The sequence below is a fragment of the Nymphalis io genome, chromosome 30, assembly GCF_905147045.1.
Source record: "Nymphalis io chromosome 30, ilAglIoxx1.1, whole genome shotgun sequence".
NCBI classification, from domain to species: Eukaryota; Metazoa; Arthropoda; class Insecta; order Lepidoptera; family Nymphalidae; genus Nymphalis; species Nymphalis io.
The window spans coordinates 5,728,888-5,746,847 of record NC_065917.1 but is presented as its reverse complement, the minus strand read 5'-3'; the positions used below and the strand labels follow the sequence as shown (position 1 = coordinate 5,746,847).

At 35.8% G+C, this 17,960-nt stretch overlaps 1 protein-coding gene across 3 annotated transcripts in view; it reads right to left on the bottom strand.

The window, feature by feature from the left end:
* The window catches only part of LOC126779989 (L-dopachrome tautomerase yellow-f2-like), a 158,161-nt gene that overhangs the window by 3,013 nt on the left and 137,188 nt on the right, over positions 1-17,960 (bottom strand). The window contains exons 1-8 of one of the 3 annotated variants that reach the window (XM_050504223.1): positions 15,096-15,229; positions 10,340-10,493; positions 4,039-4,146; positions 3,370-3,414; positions 2,584-2,682; positions 1,268-1,441; positions 730-846; positions 152-325 (exon numbers count right to left, since the gene is read on the bottom strand). In XM_050504223.1, coding sequence (XP_050360180.1) covers positions 152-325; positions 730-846; positions 1,268-1,441; positions 2,584-2,682; positions 3,370-3,414; positions 4,039-4,146; positions 10,340-10,475 — 853 coding nt within the window. In that variant the 5' untranslated portion in view covers positions 10,476-10,493; positions 15,096-15,229. Of the gene's footprint in view, positions 1-151; positions 326-729; positions 847-1,267; positions 1,442-2,583; positions 2,683-3,369; positions 3,415-4,038; positions 4,147-10,339; positions 10,494-15,095; positions 15,230-17,960 lie in introns of those variants that run through there. The other 2 variants (XM_050504224.1, XM_050504225.1) reach the window with 2 other exon arrangements.

The window sequence follows — 17,960 nt, the reverse complement described above, 5'->3', positions numbered from 1 at the left end:
ACATTGAGTAAGGGATGGTTAATATTCCTTTAAAAAAAAAGAAACACCTTATAAAAAAAACTGAATTGGATTCGAGGGAAATCAATCACCTGATGAAGTCCTCCTTAGCAGAAGTTTGTCCAGCGGGACATAACGAGCTACTGTTTCTCACCTGCAATATTCAAGTTCGCAGCAGTTGGATTGAAATGGAAGTACGCATGTGTATGTCTCCAGCTGTCGTTTTCTTTTAGAGAATAAACAATAATTCCAAATGTTGTTAAGTCTACTATATATGCGTATGCGTCGCTGCAGTCTTCGTTTACGTCAACTGTTATTGATGCTAAACCTGGAATGAGATTGGTTGCTTGTAAAACAAAGCAGGAAGATGCGACAATGGCGACTCATTAATTTTGACCGCTCAGCTCATCACAGCATGAGGATATTATCGTGCTGGATGATATTATGCCACGTGTGTATATTGGAGCAGCGTAATGGAATAATCTCAAACTTTAACTTCCAGAGGAGAGGAGGTCTTAGCCCAGCAGGGGGCATAAACAGGCAGTTACTTGTCTTTAAGATTATTGGTGGTGATGGCGTCGGATAGGTCATCAATTCAATGTCAATAATTTTTATTTTTTTGGTTTAGAAATAATGATTGGTAATACCAAAATTTAATCTCTCGCTCACTATTCTCGGTATAACTCACAAACATTTCACCTTTGCAATGTCAGTATAGATATTCAAAGTTACCTGTTGGAGTGTTCGCCGCTGGTAAGTCAGAGCTCTTGAGCGGATATCGTAAGATTTGTTTGTTTGTGTTTAAATCAAAAATAACTATAGCTGGTGTTTGTATCTGTTGGGGATTATCTGAAACATAAATTCAAATAAAAACTATTTGATCAGTATTTTTTAATAAAATAATATCGAAGATTATTTTGTTAATAGTTCTGATGATTCTGATTTAGAAGAAATTTCGAACACTTTTGGTTAAGGACAGTTCTTTTTGGAGACTGCGAAGTATATTTTGCACAAATCTATGCGCAATCATATTTTCAACCTCCAATAACTTTTACTAACCAAATCCTCTAATCCAAATCTATTTGAATTTAGAACTTCATGATGTTTAGCCTCGCGAACTAACCCCCAGACAAATGAAGCAGTTACGAACATTAATTACACATCCATAAAAACAAACACTAAATCTAACGTATGTCAAATGTCAAATTTGAATTTCGAAATGCCAATTTAAAATATTGACCTTTATTCTAGATTATTCTAATTTACAAACCAGGTATTTCCAATAGTCCAGTATCAACCATCCATAGTCTTCCACATTTGTCAGCTCTAGTTCTGTACACTGACGTCAACGACCTCGCTTGCCATAAATCAGGATACGGGCGTAACGCGGGCGATCTGCTCTTTGTGTCTTTCAGATCAATGTAGTTCAGTGTTGATGGTATACCTAACGAGTAATAAAATAAAGATAAATGATCAAAGTGTTCCATTTTTAAAACGCAATTTCAACAATGGAAAATATTTTAACTTTTTAATTTGATTGAATTTTTTATTGACGGAGACATTTCGATAGAAAGCGCAATATATTCACTAAAACTCTGTATGTTTATTTAATTAAAATCAATTGTTGACGAATGGGCAATAAAAGCTTCAAGCCAATAATTTTAAAAAATCTCCCTGGGTAGTTCCTATATACAGCTGTATGTAATAGAGAATGAATAGTAGGCTTGTGTTTTGTAATAATTTAAGTTCTATTGGCAGGATTTGTTAACAAATATATTTAATTAATAGCCTTAAAATTAGTAATGTGAAACTAACAAATAGTCGAAATGGCCCAGTGGTAAGAACGCGTGAATCCTTTGAATTTTCATGTGCTTAATTTCTGTTTATAATTCATCTCGTACTTTTCGGCGAAGGAAAATATCGCGAGGAAACCTGCATGTGTCTAATTTCATCGAAATTCTGCCACATATGTATTCCATCAATCCGCATTGGCGCAGCATGATGGAGTAAGCTCCAAATCTTCTCCGCAAAAAGGGAGAGGAGGCCTTAGCTCAGCGGTGGGACATTTACAGGCTGTTACTGTTACTGTTAAAATTTTAAGGGTAAGACAATTATCATATTCAATGAAGTCAACTGGCACACATTCAGAGTCAATGAAAAACTCGTCAGGACCAATAATGCGAAGGAATATATTTCTCTATATTTTTTTAATTCTGAAACTTACATTGTGATGCTGCTTGGAAATAATAATGTAGACACATTAAATTTAATTAAATATAAGATACTTAAACAGAACACATCTTTGGAGATATAAATAGAAGAAAAACCAAAAATCGACGAGCCGGTTAGGACACAGGACAAATATTTGTGTGCATGAACATATCTGTTTGTCCTGAGTCTGGGTGTAATTATCTATATAAATATGTATTTACGAAAGAAAAGTAGTTTTTATAGTATATCAGTTGTCTGGTTTCCATAGTACAAGCTCTGCTTAATTTGGGATCAGATGGTCGTGTGTGATTAATGTCCCAGGATAAAAAAGAAAAAAAAAATAATAATTAAAAAGTGGATCAAAAGTCAGCTCACCATAACGTCGTCTTGGTACCGTTATGAATAATCTCTCACCGACCCTTTCCACGCCCATTGGCAAATTATTGTATTGAATAAAGAATCTTCCGACTTCACCTGAAAATAATGTAATGTAATAATATATTTTAACTACATGATATCAAATTAATGACCAACGAGCAATATTATTATTTATATCGTATTCAGTCATGATAATTAAAATGGATAACAGAATGTAGACAAATGTCTTGGTAGAGCTTTCCTTGTACTTTGTTATAGTTATAATGTTTATGCTCATTTTAATACAGAATCTTAGTATGCTGTGTCGGTTCTTTTCGTTTAAGGATTCTATACATCATCACCAGCTCCCTGGGTATTAGGACAACTTGTAATTACAAATTAATAATTTATATGACACCTTCCACAATATTATCAAGATTTTAAAAATACTACATTGTTGTTTTTTGACACAGTATATCTAAACTCCGCCTCGAAGGACCGATATCCAGATCACTAGTGCTAATTTTATCTTAATAAAAAATAAGTCTGTAGTGTTAAATGACAAGAATGTATTGCCGTCGAAGTAATTGCTGAATTATATTAATTAATTTTTGACGTTCTTTTTGTCCTTGTATTTCCGGAAATCATAGAAAATACCGTCAAATGCCCATAGATGAATTATAAGCCAGTCTGAATGAAATTTCGCCTTCGTGGTGGAATAAGCTCTAATATCTCAAGAGCAGAAGCCGTTGCCGAGCTGTGGGATTTTTACCGTTTATTACGTGGTTAATAAATGACACTCACTATTAGGTTCCGCTGTGGTTGTATTGTCAGTTGCATGTTTTGGAGCTGTAATGATATTAAAAGGTCAGTCGAAATATCCAAAAGACGTGGATGTGATTCTTAAACTACATGTAATTTATTACATTTATTAAGCATATACAGTTATATACTGTATATTCTGTTAAATTGCAAGTTCAAAAAAAAGTTAATTTCCTCAATCATAATATAATTGAATCCATATAATTACCTCAGATTAATAATAATAATATACAAGAACGTATAGATTGCAATTGGTCAATTTAGTCAAATATTAATACTGTTAAAATCTAAAACCATCGATCCAACCACTACATGTGCCTGTAATTACATTGGCTTACTCGAAACGGCACGATACATACATTGGCATTGGATTGTAGAAAAACTGATAAATTGATGGCACTCCCATGTAAGCTGACAAAAAGCCTTTTATTTGGTGTTGTCACAGGATAATGCCCAATATGTGATAGTTTATGTAGGACTCCAGATCGAGTGACCCACTAAATACCGACAGTACCTTTAATCTTTAAGGTAACCCCTCTACATCTGGCCTAACTATTGAGGCTTGTAATGGATCAGGGATGGCTCAGGGAAGCTGACACAAAGATCTACGATAAATAAACATAAAATATGAAAAATTCTATCAACCCTTACGTTGATTCCAATTCCTGTCGCCAGCATCCTGTTTGTCAGTCTGAAAAACGATCTTGTCAGTTTCTCGTTTCTGACGATCTTCAACGTCACCGAATCTATCTTGAAGTACTGTAAATAAGTTATTTTTTTATTATTTAGGAATAGGTAGGCGGACGAGCATATGGGCCACCTGATAGTAAGTGGTCACCAATGCCCATAGACATTGGCATTGTAAGAAATTTTAACCATCGCTTACATCGCCAATGCGCCACCAACTTTGGGAACTACTATGTTATGTTCCATGTGCCTGTAATTACACTGGCTCACTTACCCTTCAAACTGGAATACAACAAAACCAAGTTCTGATGTTTTGCGGTAAAATATCAGATGAGTAGGGGGTATCTACGCAGAGGAACTTGCACAGAGACCTACCACCAGTAAATTATAATTATCAAATCTTTATAATTGTACATTATATAATGTTGATAAAAGGTTATCATCGCCCGTAGCATTGGCGCTGTAAGAATTATTAACCAATTCTTAGCACCAAGGTGCCTCTAACCTTGAGAACTAAGATGTTATGTCCCTTGTGCCTGTAGTCACACTGGCTCACTTAACCTTCAAAATCACGTATTTGGCGGTAAAATTATTACTCATTATGTAATGAGTAATAATTTTACCGCCAAATACGCATATAAAATATCCTGTCAACTCGACGTGCTCAATTCGACTCCACTATTAGAATATAATATACCGTAACAGCCTGTGAATGTCCCACTGCTGGGCTAAAGGCCTCCTCTCCTCTTTTTGAGGAGAAGGTTTGGAGCTTATTCCACCACGCTGCTCCAATGCGGGTTGATAGAATTCACATGTGGCAGAACTTCAGTGAAATTAGACACATGCAGGTTTCCTCACGATGTTTTCCTTCACCGTAAAGCACGAGATGAATTATAATCACAAATTAAGCACATGAAAATTCAGTGGTGCTTGCCCGGGTTTGAACCCACGATCATCATTTAAGATTCACGCGTTCTTACCACAGGGCCATCTCGGCTTTTTTGAATATAATATAATTGAACTCAATACGACTCAGTACTTACTTTGTTTCATCCATTACTCATTTACAAATGTTATGAATTTAACTTTATAGATATTATATGACATTGTAAAATCTGTTTAGACTAAAGAATTGACGTTTTATTTTAATATATAATATTTTTTTATGGTTTTGAGAATAGTTGAAATGAGCATACGCTTTATTAATTCTAGTTTGCCTTTCATGCGGAAGGTTGTGCGTTCGATTCCCACCCATGACAGATTTTTGGTCTATTGGGTTAATATGAAGCCACTGACCCGGAGATCCTGGGTTCAATTCCCAAGTCGGGCCAATAAAAAGTAAATGGGCTTTTCTGTCAGAAAATTCTTAGACGCAGCCCGGGGTGTGAAAGTTGGAAGTGTGTAAACTCGCGTGTGTCGGAAAGCAAGCCGTTGGCCCTGCGCCTGAACTCTTTCCTTTCGTGTCGGATTGCCGTCCCATCGGATTATGAGAATTAGGGAATAGAAAGTGCACATGTGTTTGCGCACACACTTGTGCACTTCAATATGTCCTGTGCAGTTGGCTAACCTCTCTTGAGATTGGCCGCTGTAGCCGAAATCGGTCGAGAGGACCTTATACTTATCAATCAATGTGAGTAGCTCTAATGAACTTTGCTTCGTTATTACATTACTAGCTACCCAAGCATATCGTAATACATATAACTATTGGTTTACGCGGCGCGCGTCAGTGAAGCTCCCGACATCTTCAACAATCATCATAATTCAGCCAGCCAATATACCCAAACCGTAATGAATTAAACATCTAAAGTCCCAAGCCTTTGTCATGAATCACTAGGTTCATTTGTGAAAGACGGCAAGCCGGAGGATTTGTTTTCAATATGGTAACGGTTTCCTTATTCTTCTAGCACAACTCTCCCGTATCGTAACCATGGAACAATTCTACTAACAAATTGTTACTTTATCGCAACCGAATCGAAGCGTGATCGTTGCCGTTTCTTCCGTTTTCCTTTTCTTTAATTTAAATATAGACTATTGCCATAAAAGTTAACAATTACGTTTGACTTTGACATAACGGTATATGTTAACATATGATCGATTCGGTTCCGATTCGAATAAATACAGATGATTCAAAGTTGCATTGGAATTGAATCAGAAACGTATCGACTTCGTTATAAATTAGTAGAATTCGACCCCATTATAAGTTAGTAGAATTGGCTCCTTGTATCTATCATTATGACCTCGTCTAATTATTTAGACAATATGGCTACTTCAATTAATCGTCGAAACGTGTAATGTCACTAGATAATGATTACTTACATTTTTTGTTTCGAATTTAATAATACGCCATTTTGAAAAATTATTCCCATATCAAATGGCGTTGTTTTGATGTATAATGTGTATGTTATCATATTCTATATGAATTTGTCATCCATGAAAGAAAAAAAAATGAAATGACACAAATTATACAGCCTAAGTATTATGTGATGTCGCAAATGAAAATTTATTCAAATAAGAAAATATATGCCCATCGTCCAATACAGTATAAAAATATATATTATGCAAATGAAACAAAATATTCAGCCTAAGAATTGTGTAACGTTAAAATAAGACTTTTGATATAAATACTACAAAAAAGAATGGTACTTATTAATTTACATAAAACCGATAATATGTATGTACATTAATATTGGACCGTTAAAAAACTTTATTATATGGAACTGAAGTCGCCACGTCAACTTGAAATGTTTTTTTTAATCATTGCATGCAAAGAACATAAAAAAATGGCGTTGCATTTTTTGTTACTTATTTTAGTGTTAACAAAAAGTTACAAAGTACGATATATTATTTTAGTATTCACAAAAAATACTTTAAAGTACCATATTATTAGTTTTTATTTTTATTTATGATATAATAATAATCACCGAAACTTTTAACATTGGACTGGCATATAAAACATAATTTTAAAAATAGAATCAATTGTTAGAATAAACTACATTTTGGAGAATGTGCCGCCCGGGGCGGACTTTTACTATCGAACGGCCAAACGCGATCAAAGCGCCGTAGGTACACAGTGTAAATGCCCCACCTGCGTATGAAGCGCTTCGAATCCACATTTATCATTCGCACTGCAAAACTGTATATGAATATTTTGCCTGAGTCTCTATTTCCTGATAGGTACAACGTTGGTGTCTTCAAATTCAGGGTTAACAGGTTTCTTTTAGACAAGCGTGCTACATCCAAGACCGTGGTGATTTACATCAGGCAAGTCAACGGTCAAACGCTGGCTTATAAATGTTAAAAAAATTACATATAAAAACAAATTACGTAATATAGCTGGCTTGGCATTCTTATAAGGGTAACCTTCATAAAAGTATCGCGTGTAAATATCATCTTATTGACATAATGATTGCATTTAATAAACTTGAGTTCAGAACCCCTTATCGCTTCTAATAACGTACGCACTAGCGAGTTTGTGGGTGGTGTGACCTTCGCTTCCTAAGGATTACTCCACTGAGCAACGAGCGGCACAGCAGCGGAGGGGCCGCGAACCGTGCGAAAACGGCTCAATAGTTATAATAGGTAATAATCCCACATAACCCGGGTCCCTCCTCCAGGGTCCCGGGTACCTTTCTAAAATTTATATAATAATTGAGTCAAACCAATTAAATTCTTGAAAATCAAGAAATTCTAACTTCATGCCTCCTTTTATCTAAATATATATAAGCGAAATACCACTCATTACGAGATCTAAACCATCCGCTCGATTGACTTGAAATTTGTCACAGCTACTCCTTCCCCGACGTAGACGCTCACTGAGAACGGATTTTGCGCGAATCCTATCCGAAATACATTTTGAGCTGAGAAGATTACTTAGTCATTTATATAATATTAAAGCCAATAGCCAAAGTTAAAAATAACTGTGAATCTTATTATAGAAACGAACACCGTGGTCCAAGAAGGATTTATTGAATTTTATAAGTCGGAAACTAGATGTTGTGAGTCATCTTTAGTCCGCGTGCTTATAGAACGATTGTCGATTGTTTTCTTTCGAAGAGATTGTTTTATTGTTACTATTTATCACTAAGTAAAGACCTCACTCACACGTAGCCTTGTGGCAGACTCAATACTATATTATTATCCATTTAATTGTCTGGAAGTTCGTAGTGTGTATACTCCCGTGCCTCGGAAAGCACTTGAACCCTACGCCGGAACTTTTTCCGGTCGTGTCGGATTGTCGTCCCGTCGGATTATGAGAGTTAGGAAATAGAGTGCACCTCGCTTCCATATGACGCAGCCAGGCCCACTTTAAATGTCAAAGTGCCTACGGGGCCTCGGATCTCTACGTCCGGATCTGAGTATACGTCACACACAAGAGAGTAGAGGCGGATAAGGCACGTGGTATAAGAGTGTTATGACGTTTGACGTCAAGGCATACGAGTTGGTCTCGCCCAAGACGCGCCAATACATGTTTAACAACAAAACAACATTCAACCAATGGGCGATAACTAATAAAAATTTAATATAGTCAGCGTAATAATATCTCAATATAGTTTTAGTTCGTGTAAGGTCGGAACAAATAAATACTGTGGTGTATATACATTATACATCAACAATAATATATTTCAACGGTGGTAGGGCTTTGTGCAAGCTCGCCTGGTTAGGTACCACCCACTCATCAGATATTCTACCGCAAAACAGCAATACTTGATATTGTTGTGTTCCGGTTTGAAGGGTGAGTGAGCCAGTGTAATTACAGGCACAAGGGACATAAAATCTTAGTTCCCAAGGTTGGTGGCGCATTGGCTATGTAAGCGATGGTTGACATTTCTTACAATGCCAATGTCTAAGGGCGTTTGGTGACCACTTACAATCAGGTGGCCCATATGCTCGTCCGCCTTCCTATTCTATAAAAAAAAAATTAATTAGTATTTTATAATATAAATATATATTATCTGTAGTATATATTATCTGTAATCACGAGTGATACGTATCGCGGAGCGCGGGAAAATAAAATATTGATTGGAATTGGCGCGAAGTGAAGACGGTGTGTGTGCATAACGAGATATATAAATTATAATATATTTTATTTAGTTCGTGATACCGATTTCACGCCGTGAGATAAGTAGACATTACAAATACGATTTATCTTGCTTAAGGATGAATAGGTCACGATGTTTTCTTAGAATGTTTTTATTATGGATAATCGTGACTAGTTCTAATGAAATATAATTTTAATCCGAACAAGTTAATGACATACGTATTAATCATTTTGTTATCAGTACATTAACAGCCTGTGAATGTCCCACTGGTGGACTAAGGCCTCTTCCCTTTTGAGGAGAAGGTTTTGAGCTTATTCCATCACGCTGCTCCAACGCGTGGTGGAATACACGTGTGGCAGAATTTCAGTGAAATTGTGAGGCAGAACCTCGGCTAAGTGAGGACACCGAGAGGGCAGTGAGTCTGCAATGACCCCGTCATACGCCTAAGCGCGTTATATACTGTTAATACTAGGAACAAGGAAGCATAACTAATATTACCAGACTACACATTAGTAAGTATTTTATGGGACAACGCTTTTACAACAGGATCCCAGAAAACGTTCGAAAATATTCATTTGTTAAATTTAAAGGAATCGTTGAACGCTTGTGTTTTGAATTATATTACAAAACTAATGACTTTTAGTTTATTGCAAGAAGGCCATTTCAAATGAAAGAATATAATTATATTATTTTATAATAACTAAATATATAAAGTCCTCCAGAAAGATTCCGGCCACGGCGTACAATCTCAAGAGAGATTAGTCAACTGCGCAGAACATGTTATAGTGCACAAGTGTGTGCTCAAACACAGGTGCACTCTCTGTACCCTAGCTCTTATAATCCGATGGGACGGCAATCTAGCCACTAGACTACAGAGGCAGCCACCTAAATATATTATCATGAGAATAATAAAGATTTCGTCGGTTATCAGGTCTGAGGTGTATGTTTCATAACCGGTAGATTAATCAATCAGTAAGCAAGTGTAACGCTCCTATATTAAACTAGCTCATCATTCCGGCTTTGCACGGGTACATAAGAAGAAAAATATACTTTGGATAAGATTTGCGTAAAATCCGTTCTTAGTGAGCGTCTACGTCGGGGAAGGAGTAACTGGGACAAATTTCAAGTCAATCGGGCGGATAGTTTAGGAGATCTCGTTATTAGTATTTCGCTTATATATATATGTAAATATAAAAAGATTTTTAACATTTGAATGAACTACTCACATAAATTCCCGTTGATATTATAAGTCAATTGTTTCCACGCGAATACTTCTCTGAACTTTCCAAGTCGTCTCGACTGTTGTAAACTCGATTTTGTTAGAAACAATATTACAAACATATATACAATTTTGAAAGACATTTCGTTGAACTCCTTTGCCTGTAACAAAAAAAAAAACAATAAATTTCAAATCCTCTTTTATCTATGTACTAGCTACCCGTTCCGGCTTTGCAACAATGGTCTACATAAATCGTTTATACATAACATAATAAATCTTTTGGTTTACGCGGCGCACGCCTGTATAGCTCCCAGTTGGGATGACTTTTTCCGATATCTTCAACAACCAACGTCATATTTCAGTCAATTTACACAAAACATTAATTAATTATACACGAAAACCTTTTCCACGAAACATTGTATTCATTGGTGAAAACCGTATGAGATTCCGTTTGGTAGTTTTTGAGTTTATCACAGACAGACAGACATACGCGGCGGGGGGCTTTGTTTAATATGTAGTAATATAAAATTTAATTGCATAGATAGATACCTGGGGACCAATTCTAAATATTTATAAATATTATTAAAGGTTATATATTTCTGATTCTATTACCATCTAACTTCAAAAGAAGTGTAACTGGATCGTTGTTTTAGTAGAATAGGATAACAGTTATATATAAAGTTAATAGCCGAGATGGCCGAATGGTTAGAACGCGTGAACCTTAACCGATGATCGTGGGTTCAAACCCAGGCAAGCACCACTGAATTTACATCGTGAGGAAACCTGCATGTATCTAATTTCATTAAAATTCTGCCACGTGTATATTTTACCAATCCGCATTGGAGCAGCGTATAAGCTCCAAATCTTCTCCTCAAAAGGGAGAGGAGACCTTAGCCCAGCAGTGTGACATTAACAGGCTGTTACTGTACTGTAGGGAAACAGTTGAACAGCAACAATTACGTTTCGATTCGATTGCGATAAAGTGACAATTTATTTATTTATTATTAGGAAGACAAACAGTTACAAAGTTCGCAAAATATTATCACATTAAAAAAAATATACCAACTTAGTCATCACTTCACAAAGAAGTAAATCAAAACTCATTACATAACAGATTGTTGACACGGTAACAATTAAAATGATAGATTAATTAAAATTTCATGGAATATGATCATATTAATAAATAATTATGTAAAAAAACATTAATTGTATTTTATTTTTGAGGTTATAATTAGTTTTTTATTTGTTAGTATATCTCTGGGTTTATTAGTAGAATGGTCTATGAACTAAGCCTCGATATGAAATCAAAGTTACTTATTAAAAGTACTGGCGGTACAGCTTTGTGCAAGCTCGTCTGGGTAGGTACCACCCACTCATCAGATATTCTACCGCAAAACAGCAGTACTTGGTATTGTTGTTTTGCGGTTTGAGGGGTGAATGTAATTGCCAGTGTAATTACAGGTACAAGGGATATAACATCTTAGTATAGTTCCCAAAGTTGATGGCGCATTGGCGATTTAACCGATGCTTAACATTTCTTACAATGCCAATGTCTGTGGGCATTGGTGACCACTTACCAACAGGTGGGAACAATATTATGATATATGCCTTGGTTGTTGACTTCAACGACAAAAGAAGTGAGATCTAAACTGGTGCCAAGTTCAATGGTTAGTCCTGAAATTTATTTATAACAACATAAAATATTTTATAACAACTTCAAATGTCATTTCTTCTTATAACTTAGGATATTATATTGAAGCTTAAGGTCTGACTTGGCTGACTACATGCTGATTACACACGGTGCTGCACGCCAATTCTGTTAGCTTGAACTTGGCTTACCGCTTGTCTAGATCGGAAATTTAAAAGTAAAATTAAAGTAGTATATATAAGTAGTTAAGTGAAATAGTGTTGTATTATAAATAACGATTTGTTAATCAAGACTTGTTTGTAGTGTATAATACAGCCGAGAAATTGACAAATCACGTGGAATATGTTTGTTTACATTTCATCCTTCGATTGGATTGGTTAATAATTGACTGCCTCGTTGGTCAAGTGGCTTAATGTAAGACCGCAGACCCGGAGATCCTGGGTTCTATTCCCAGGTCGGGCCAGTACAACGTTATTGGGTTTTTCTGTTAGAAAATTCTCAATAGCAGCCCGAAGCCTGGAAGTTGGGAGTGTGTACACTCCCGCGTCTCGGAAAGTACCTAAAGCCGTTGGTCGTGCGCCTGACACTTTCCGGTCGTGTCGGATTGCCATCCCGTCGGATTATGAGAGAGGAATAGAGAATGCACCTGAGTTTGCGCACACAACAGTGCACTATAATATCTACTGCGCAGTTGGCTAATCTCTCTTGAGATTGACCGCCGTTGCCGAAATCGGTCTGGAATACATTATTATTAGAATGTTAATTAACTTTTTTATCTTTAATACTTCACTGTCAGGAATTCAATCCACGACCTTACGTTACGATCCTCGGCCTCTATCCACCGAACCACGGTACAAGGTCGACAAATAACACATTACAACATGAAATTTTCCATAAAAGTATATTTAAGTCATTAGCAACTTAATAGTCGATACACTGAGTTAAAATGTTCGGTAAGGACGTTACCGAACTGGTTTTAGTGGGTAAGAATCCCACACAACCCGGTCCCACCCCCATGAGACACGGGTACCGTTGTTACCGGATGTTACCGAACTAAAACTGATATTATGAATTCGATAGTTTGTTTGTATGTAACGCTTTCACGTCTTAACTTCTCAACTTAGCGTCATGAAATTTCGCATACACGTTAGGGGTACAGATGAGAACATGGTGTACTTATCACCAACCCCTCACAAGGGCGGTAACTTTTTTTTCTTTTATTAATTTGTTGGTTATGTAATAATAATAATATCCTAGGGCATTATTCACACGCGGCCATCTGATCTCAAATTAAGCAGAGCTTGTGCTATGGAAACCAGACAACTGATATACTACATATACTACTTTCCTTTTGTAAATACATACTTATATAGATAATTACACCCAGACTCAGGACAAACAGACATGTTCATGCACACAATGAACATGCGTCTGATCTAGGTGGGAATCGAAACCGCAACCTTCAGCGTGAAAGGCAAGTATCTACCAACCACGCCAACCAGCTTGTCAAAAACTATTAATATTTTAATTTTGGGTCATTGTTGCTTGATAAATAAAACTATTATTATTAGTTCGGCTGCAGATATTTTTGCCAAAAGAAAACTTCTGTTATTATTAAAAATATATATAATATATTTATATAAGCGAAATATCACTCATCACGAGATCTCATAAACTATGAGCCCGATTGACTTGAAATTTGTCACAGTTATCAAAGTTTTATTGTTATGATATTTATTCTACTTCTACTCCAACCTTCCTTCTAATCTATCCGTGCGAAGAACCATTAGCCAGTTCATTATAATGACACTCACTTGAATCGTGTATAAAGTAAATAAGCAGCGATATAAAGACACGAGTTATAATAAAGTTAATATATAAAACCTTCATCGTGAAGCTATACATATATGTGATAATTTTTAATTCTTTTCCGTTAAAGTCGAAGTATATTAATGTCAAACAAATATACGAACATACATTTTATTGCACTAGTTTCTGTTTGCGGCTTTGTCCGCGTGTGTGTGTTTGTTGTTAGATATTCTGTACTGTTTTTTGTATACCTTACGATGTGTATGTAATACTTTATGATGATCGTTTGTTTATTTAAGACGTGAAAGCCTAACAAACAAACTCACTAAAATATAATATTAGTAAGTATATATATGTAATTGAATTATAATTGCATTGAATTATAATTTATTATAACCCGGGCAAGCACCACTGAATTTTCAATTGCTCAATTTGTGTTTATAATTAATCTCGTGCTTGACAGTGAAGGAAAACGTCGTGAGGAAATCTGCATGTGTCTAATTTATTATCCATATGTGTATTCTACCAACCCGCATTGGAGCAGCGTGGTGGAATAAGCTCCAAACCTTCTCCTCAAAAGGGAGAGGAGAGGCCTTAGCCCAGCTGTGGGACAATCACAGGCTGTTACTGTATAATTTGTTACATATACATATATTATTGTGGAAAAATGATTGAGGGGTATTGCGAACTGTAACTTAGTTTAAAAAAAATTACAAATTAATTGGTAGATAATTTTTTAATAATTTCTAAATAATATATAATCTAATAGTCTAAATCGAACGCGCAGAATGTTTGAATACATGAATAGAATAGAATGAAAATATAAAAAAAAAAAACTTTTTTTTAAATAATATATCTACTGACACTATCGCTCATAAAATTTGGCGCTGTTAAAAATATTAACCATTCCTTAGATCGCCAATGCGCCACACACCTTGGGAACTAAGATGTTATGCCCCTTGTGTCTGTAGTTACACTGTCTCACTCACTTTTTAAACCGAAACATAACAATACTAATTGCTGTTTGCCAGAATATACGATGAGCGCTTGCACAAAGAAACCAAGATATGTACACTTCATGGGACCTTGGAGCTACACTAAGCCTAGCGAAACAAACATACATGCTCGTAAATATACAGACGAATTAAGAGGCTCCTTATTTGAAGCCGGTTAATAAATATATAATGTTTTCTGAATTATAAAACTATTGTTATAATAAAATATAATCACACTTTGTTAAAATATCTTCGACAAAAAAAACTAAACAAAAAAAAGGAGTTGAAGTTATTGAAATAAAAAAACTTACCTTTATTTATAATGACAGTCCAAGCAGTTTTTATATGTTTATTTATTATATTTAAACACTAACATCATAGATGTTAGCTTAACGACTACTGACTAACATTTTGAAATATAAATAGAGGGTCGTCACTTAGAAAAGTGAAGATGCCGTCAGATATTGCTTACAATACTATTAAGGTGCGGTCAGACGATGCTTTATTGATATATTTCCTCGTATTATATGGTTGTTGCATATAAGTTGTTTTTTTTTTAAACTACATATACATATTATCTATTGTTCATTAATTATTCAGTTTTATGTTATTATCATGAAGTGTTTTTTATATTAGGTCCTTACATACGAAATTAGCGTTTTGTGGTACTGACCACTTTGATCTGAAATATTTCATCTTTGGTTAAGAATACCAAATTAAAATTTATAAATTCATTTACCTGGTACATTTGAGTTTTGAAAACAGTCATTCATTTGTTTTAGTTCTACCGTGGCACCAGTGCTGCAGAAACAGCTCGAAGGATTAATGACGTATACGGCGCTGGTGTCGCAAAAGAAAGCACGGTACGTTTTTGGTTTCAACGTTTTCGTTCTGGAAATTTTGACCTTCAGAACCAACCCCTTGGCGGCCGGAGACTAAAGTGGAAAATGAAGAATTAAAGGCTATTGTGAAAGCGGATCCATCAAAAAGCACTTCAGAGATAGCTGCAGGCTTCGGGGTAAGTGATAAAACTGTATTAATCCACTTGAAGAAAAACGGGAAAGTAAAAAAACTTGAACGAACCCATCGTTCAAGTTTTTTTCAGTTCTACCTCATGAATTGAGTGAATCGAACTTGCAAACACGCGTTGACTGCTGTGTTACTTTGCTCAACCGGCACAATAATGAAGGAATTTTAAATCGAATCATTACTTGTGATGAAAAGTGGATACTGTACGATTATCGGAAGCGCTAGTCGCAATGGCTGAATGCTGGAGACCCAGCCAAATCCTGCCCTAAACAAAAATTGACTTAGAAAAAGTTACTTGTGAGTGTTTGTAAGTGTGGTGGACTAGCACTGGTGTCGTTCACTACAGCTTTTAAAAATCTGGCCAAACGATTACGGTAAATATCTATTGTCAGCAACTGCAAACCATGAAGGAAGAACTAGCTGCTAAACAACCGAGATTGGTCAATCGCTCTAGGCCACTGCTGCTTCACAACAACGCAAGACAACACACTGCACAACAAACAACCACTCAGTTAGTGAGCTACAATTGGAATGTCATTCATCGTACTCCTCGGACCTTGCTCCAACAGATTACCATTTTTTCCAGAATTTGGACAACTTCTTACAAGGAAAAAAATTCAACTCCGATGCGGCAGTACAAACCGCCTTCAAAGAGTTTATTGATTCTCGCTCCCATGGTTTTTTTAGTAAAGGGATCAATGAACAACCTATGAGATGGATGGTGGCACAAAAGTGCATAGATAACAACAATGCATACTTTGATTAATTAAATATATTTTACAAAAAAAAATGCTTTATATTCCTCTCGTACAAAACGCCGATAGGCGGACGAGCATATGGGCCACCTGATGGTAAGTGGTCACCAACGCCCATAGACATTGGCATTTTAGGAAATGTTAACCATCGCTTACATCGCCAACGCGCTACTAACCTTGGGAACTAAGATGTTATGTCCCTTGTGTCTGTAATTACACTGGCTCAGACACCCTTCAAACCGGAACACAATAATACCAAGTACTGCTGTTTTGCGGTAGAATATTTGAGGAGCGGGTGGTACCTACCCAGACGAGCTTGCACAAAGCCCTATCACCAGTATTTTTGACATTATTATTGATAAACAGTAACTGATTTTACTGCAGGTTCTTTTTTGTAGAATTTACATTCCGAACCGGTGATAGTGTTTGCAAGAGCCTACTGGATAAAGTGCGTATGTTGACGTATTTATACGCTTTTATGATGATCAGTTAAACGCTGTCAAAGTCCAGTAACGTCAAACATATAAAAGAAAAAAAGGAACACTTGTAGACGTCCCACAGCTGGGGAGTCTTAACTCCTTTTAAGGATAAGATTTGAGATTCCATAACGCTGCTCCGTGATGAGTTATAACAAATTAGGCATGAAAATTCAGTATTTATTTTAACCGACTTGAAAAATAGTAGTATGTTCTTAATGTGGTTGTATTTTTTATGCCCTCTGAACTCCGTTATTTATGAACCGATTTGGAAAATTCTCTCCTCGTTTATGAGGCTATTGATCCCATATACATTTAAAAAATAAATACCACTTCCAATAAAATAGGGGTGGTTTTTTTTTTAACTCGAAGAATTATTTTATTTCCAGTACAGACAGATAAATAACAATATTTTTATGTTTACAAATTATATATTTTTGAACAGTTTTCCTTATTTACAATTACATCATACCTATTTATCGGAAATTATCGTCTTATGGTTACTGATAGGAAATCTCTTACGTTAAACTCATTGAGACCGCGATGACTCAGTGGTTAGAGGATGTGAATCTTAACCTAGGATTGCTGGTTCAAATCCAGGATAGGAAATTTTCATGTGCTTAATAAAGATCGTGAGGAAAATTGCATGTGCCGAGATAAATCTACCACGTGTAACAAACCGGTATTAGATTAGCGTGGTGTATTTCTTTTTTTTATTTATGTTATACCTACCTGATAGTAAGTCACCACTACCCTTAATATTAGCGTAAGAAATTCTAATCATCCCTTATATCTCCAATGCACCATCAGCCTTGGGAATTGCCTTTATTGGTTGCCTGGAAGAAATCGCTGTGTAGCGATAAGGCTGCCAAAATTGTGAGCTAATTTTGTATTCATGTGCTATGTAATTTTTAAT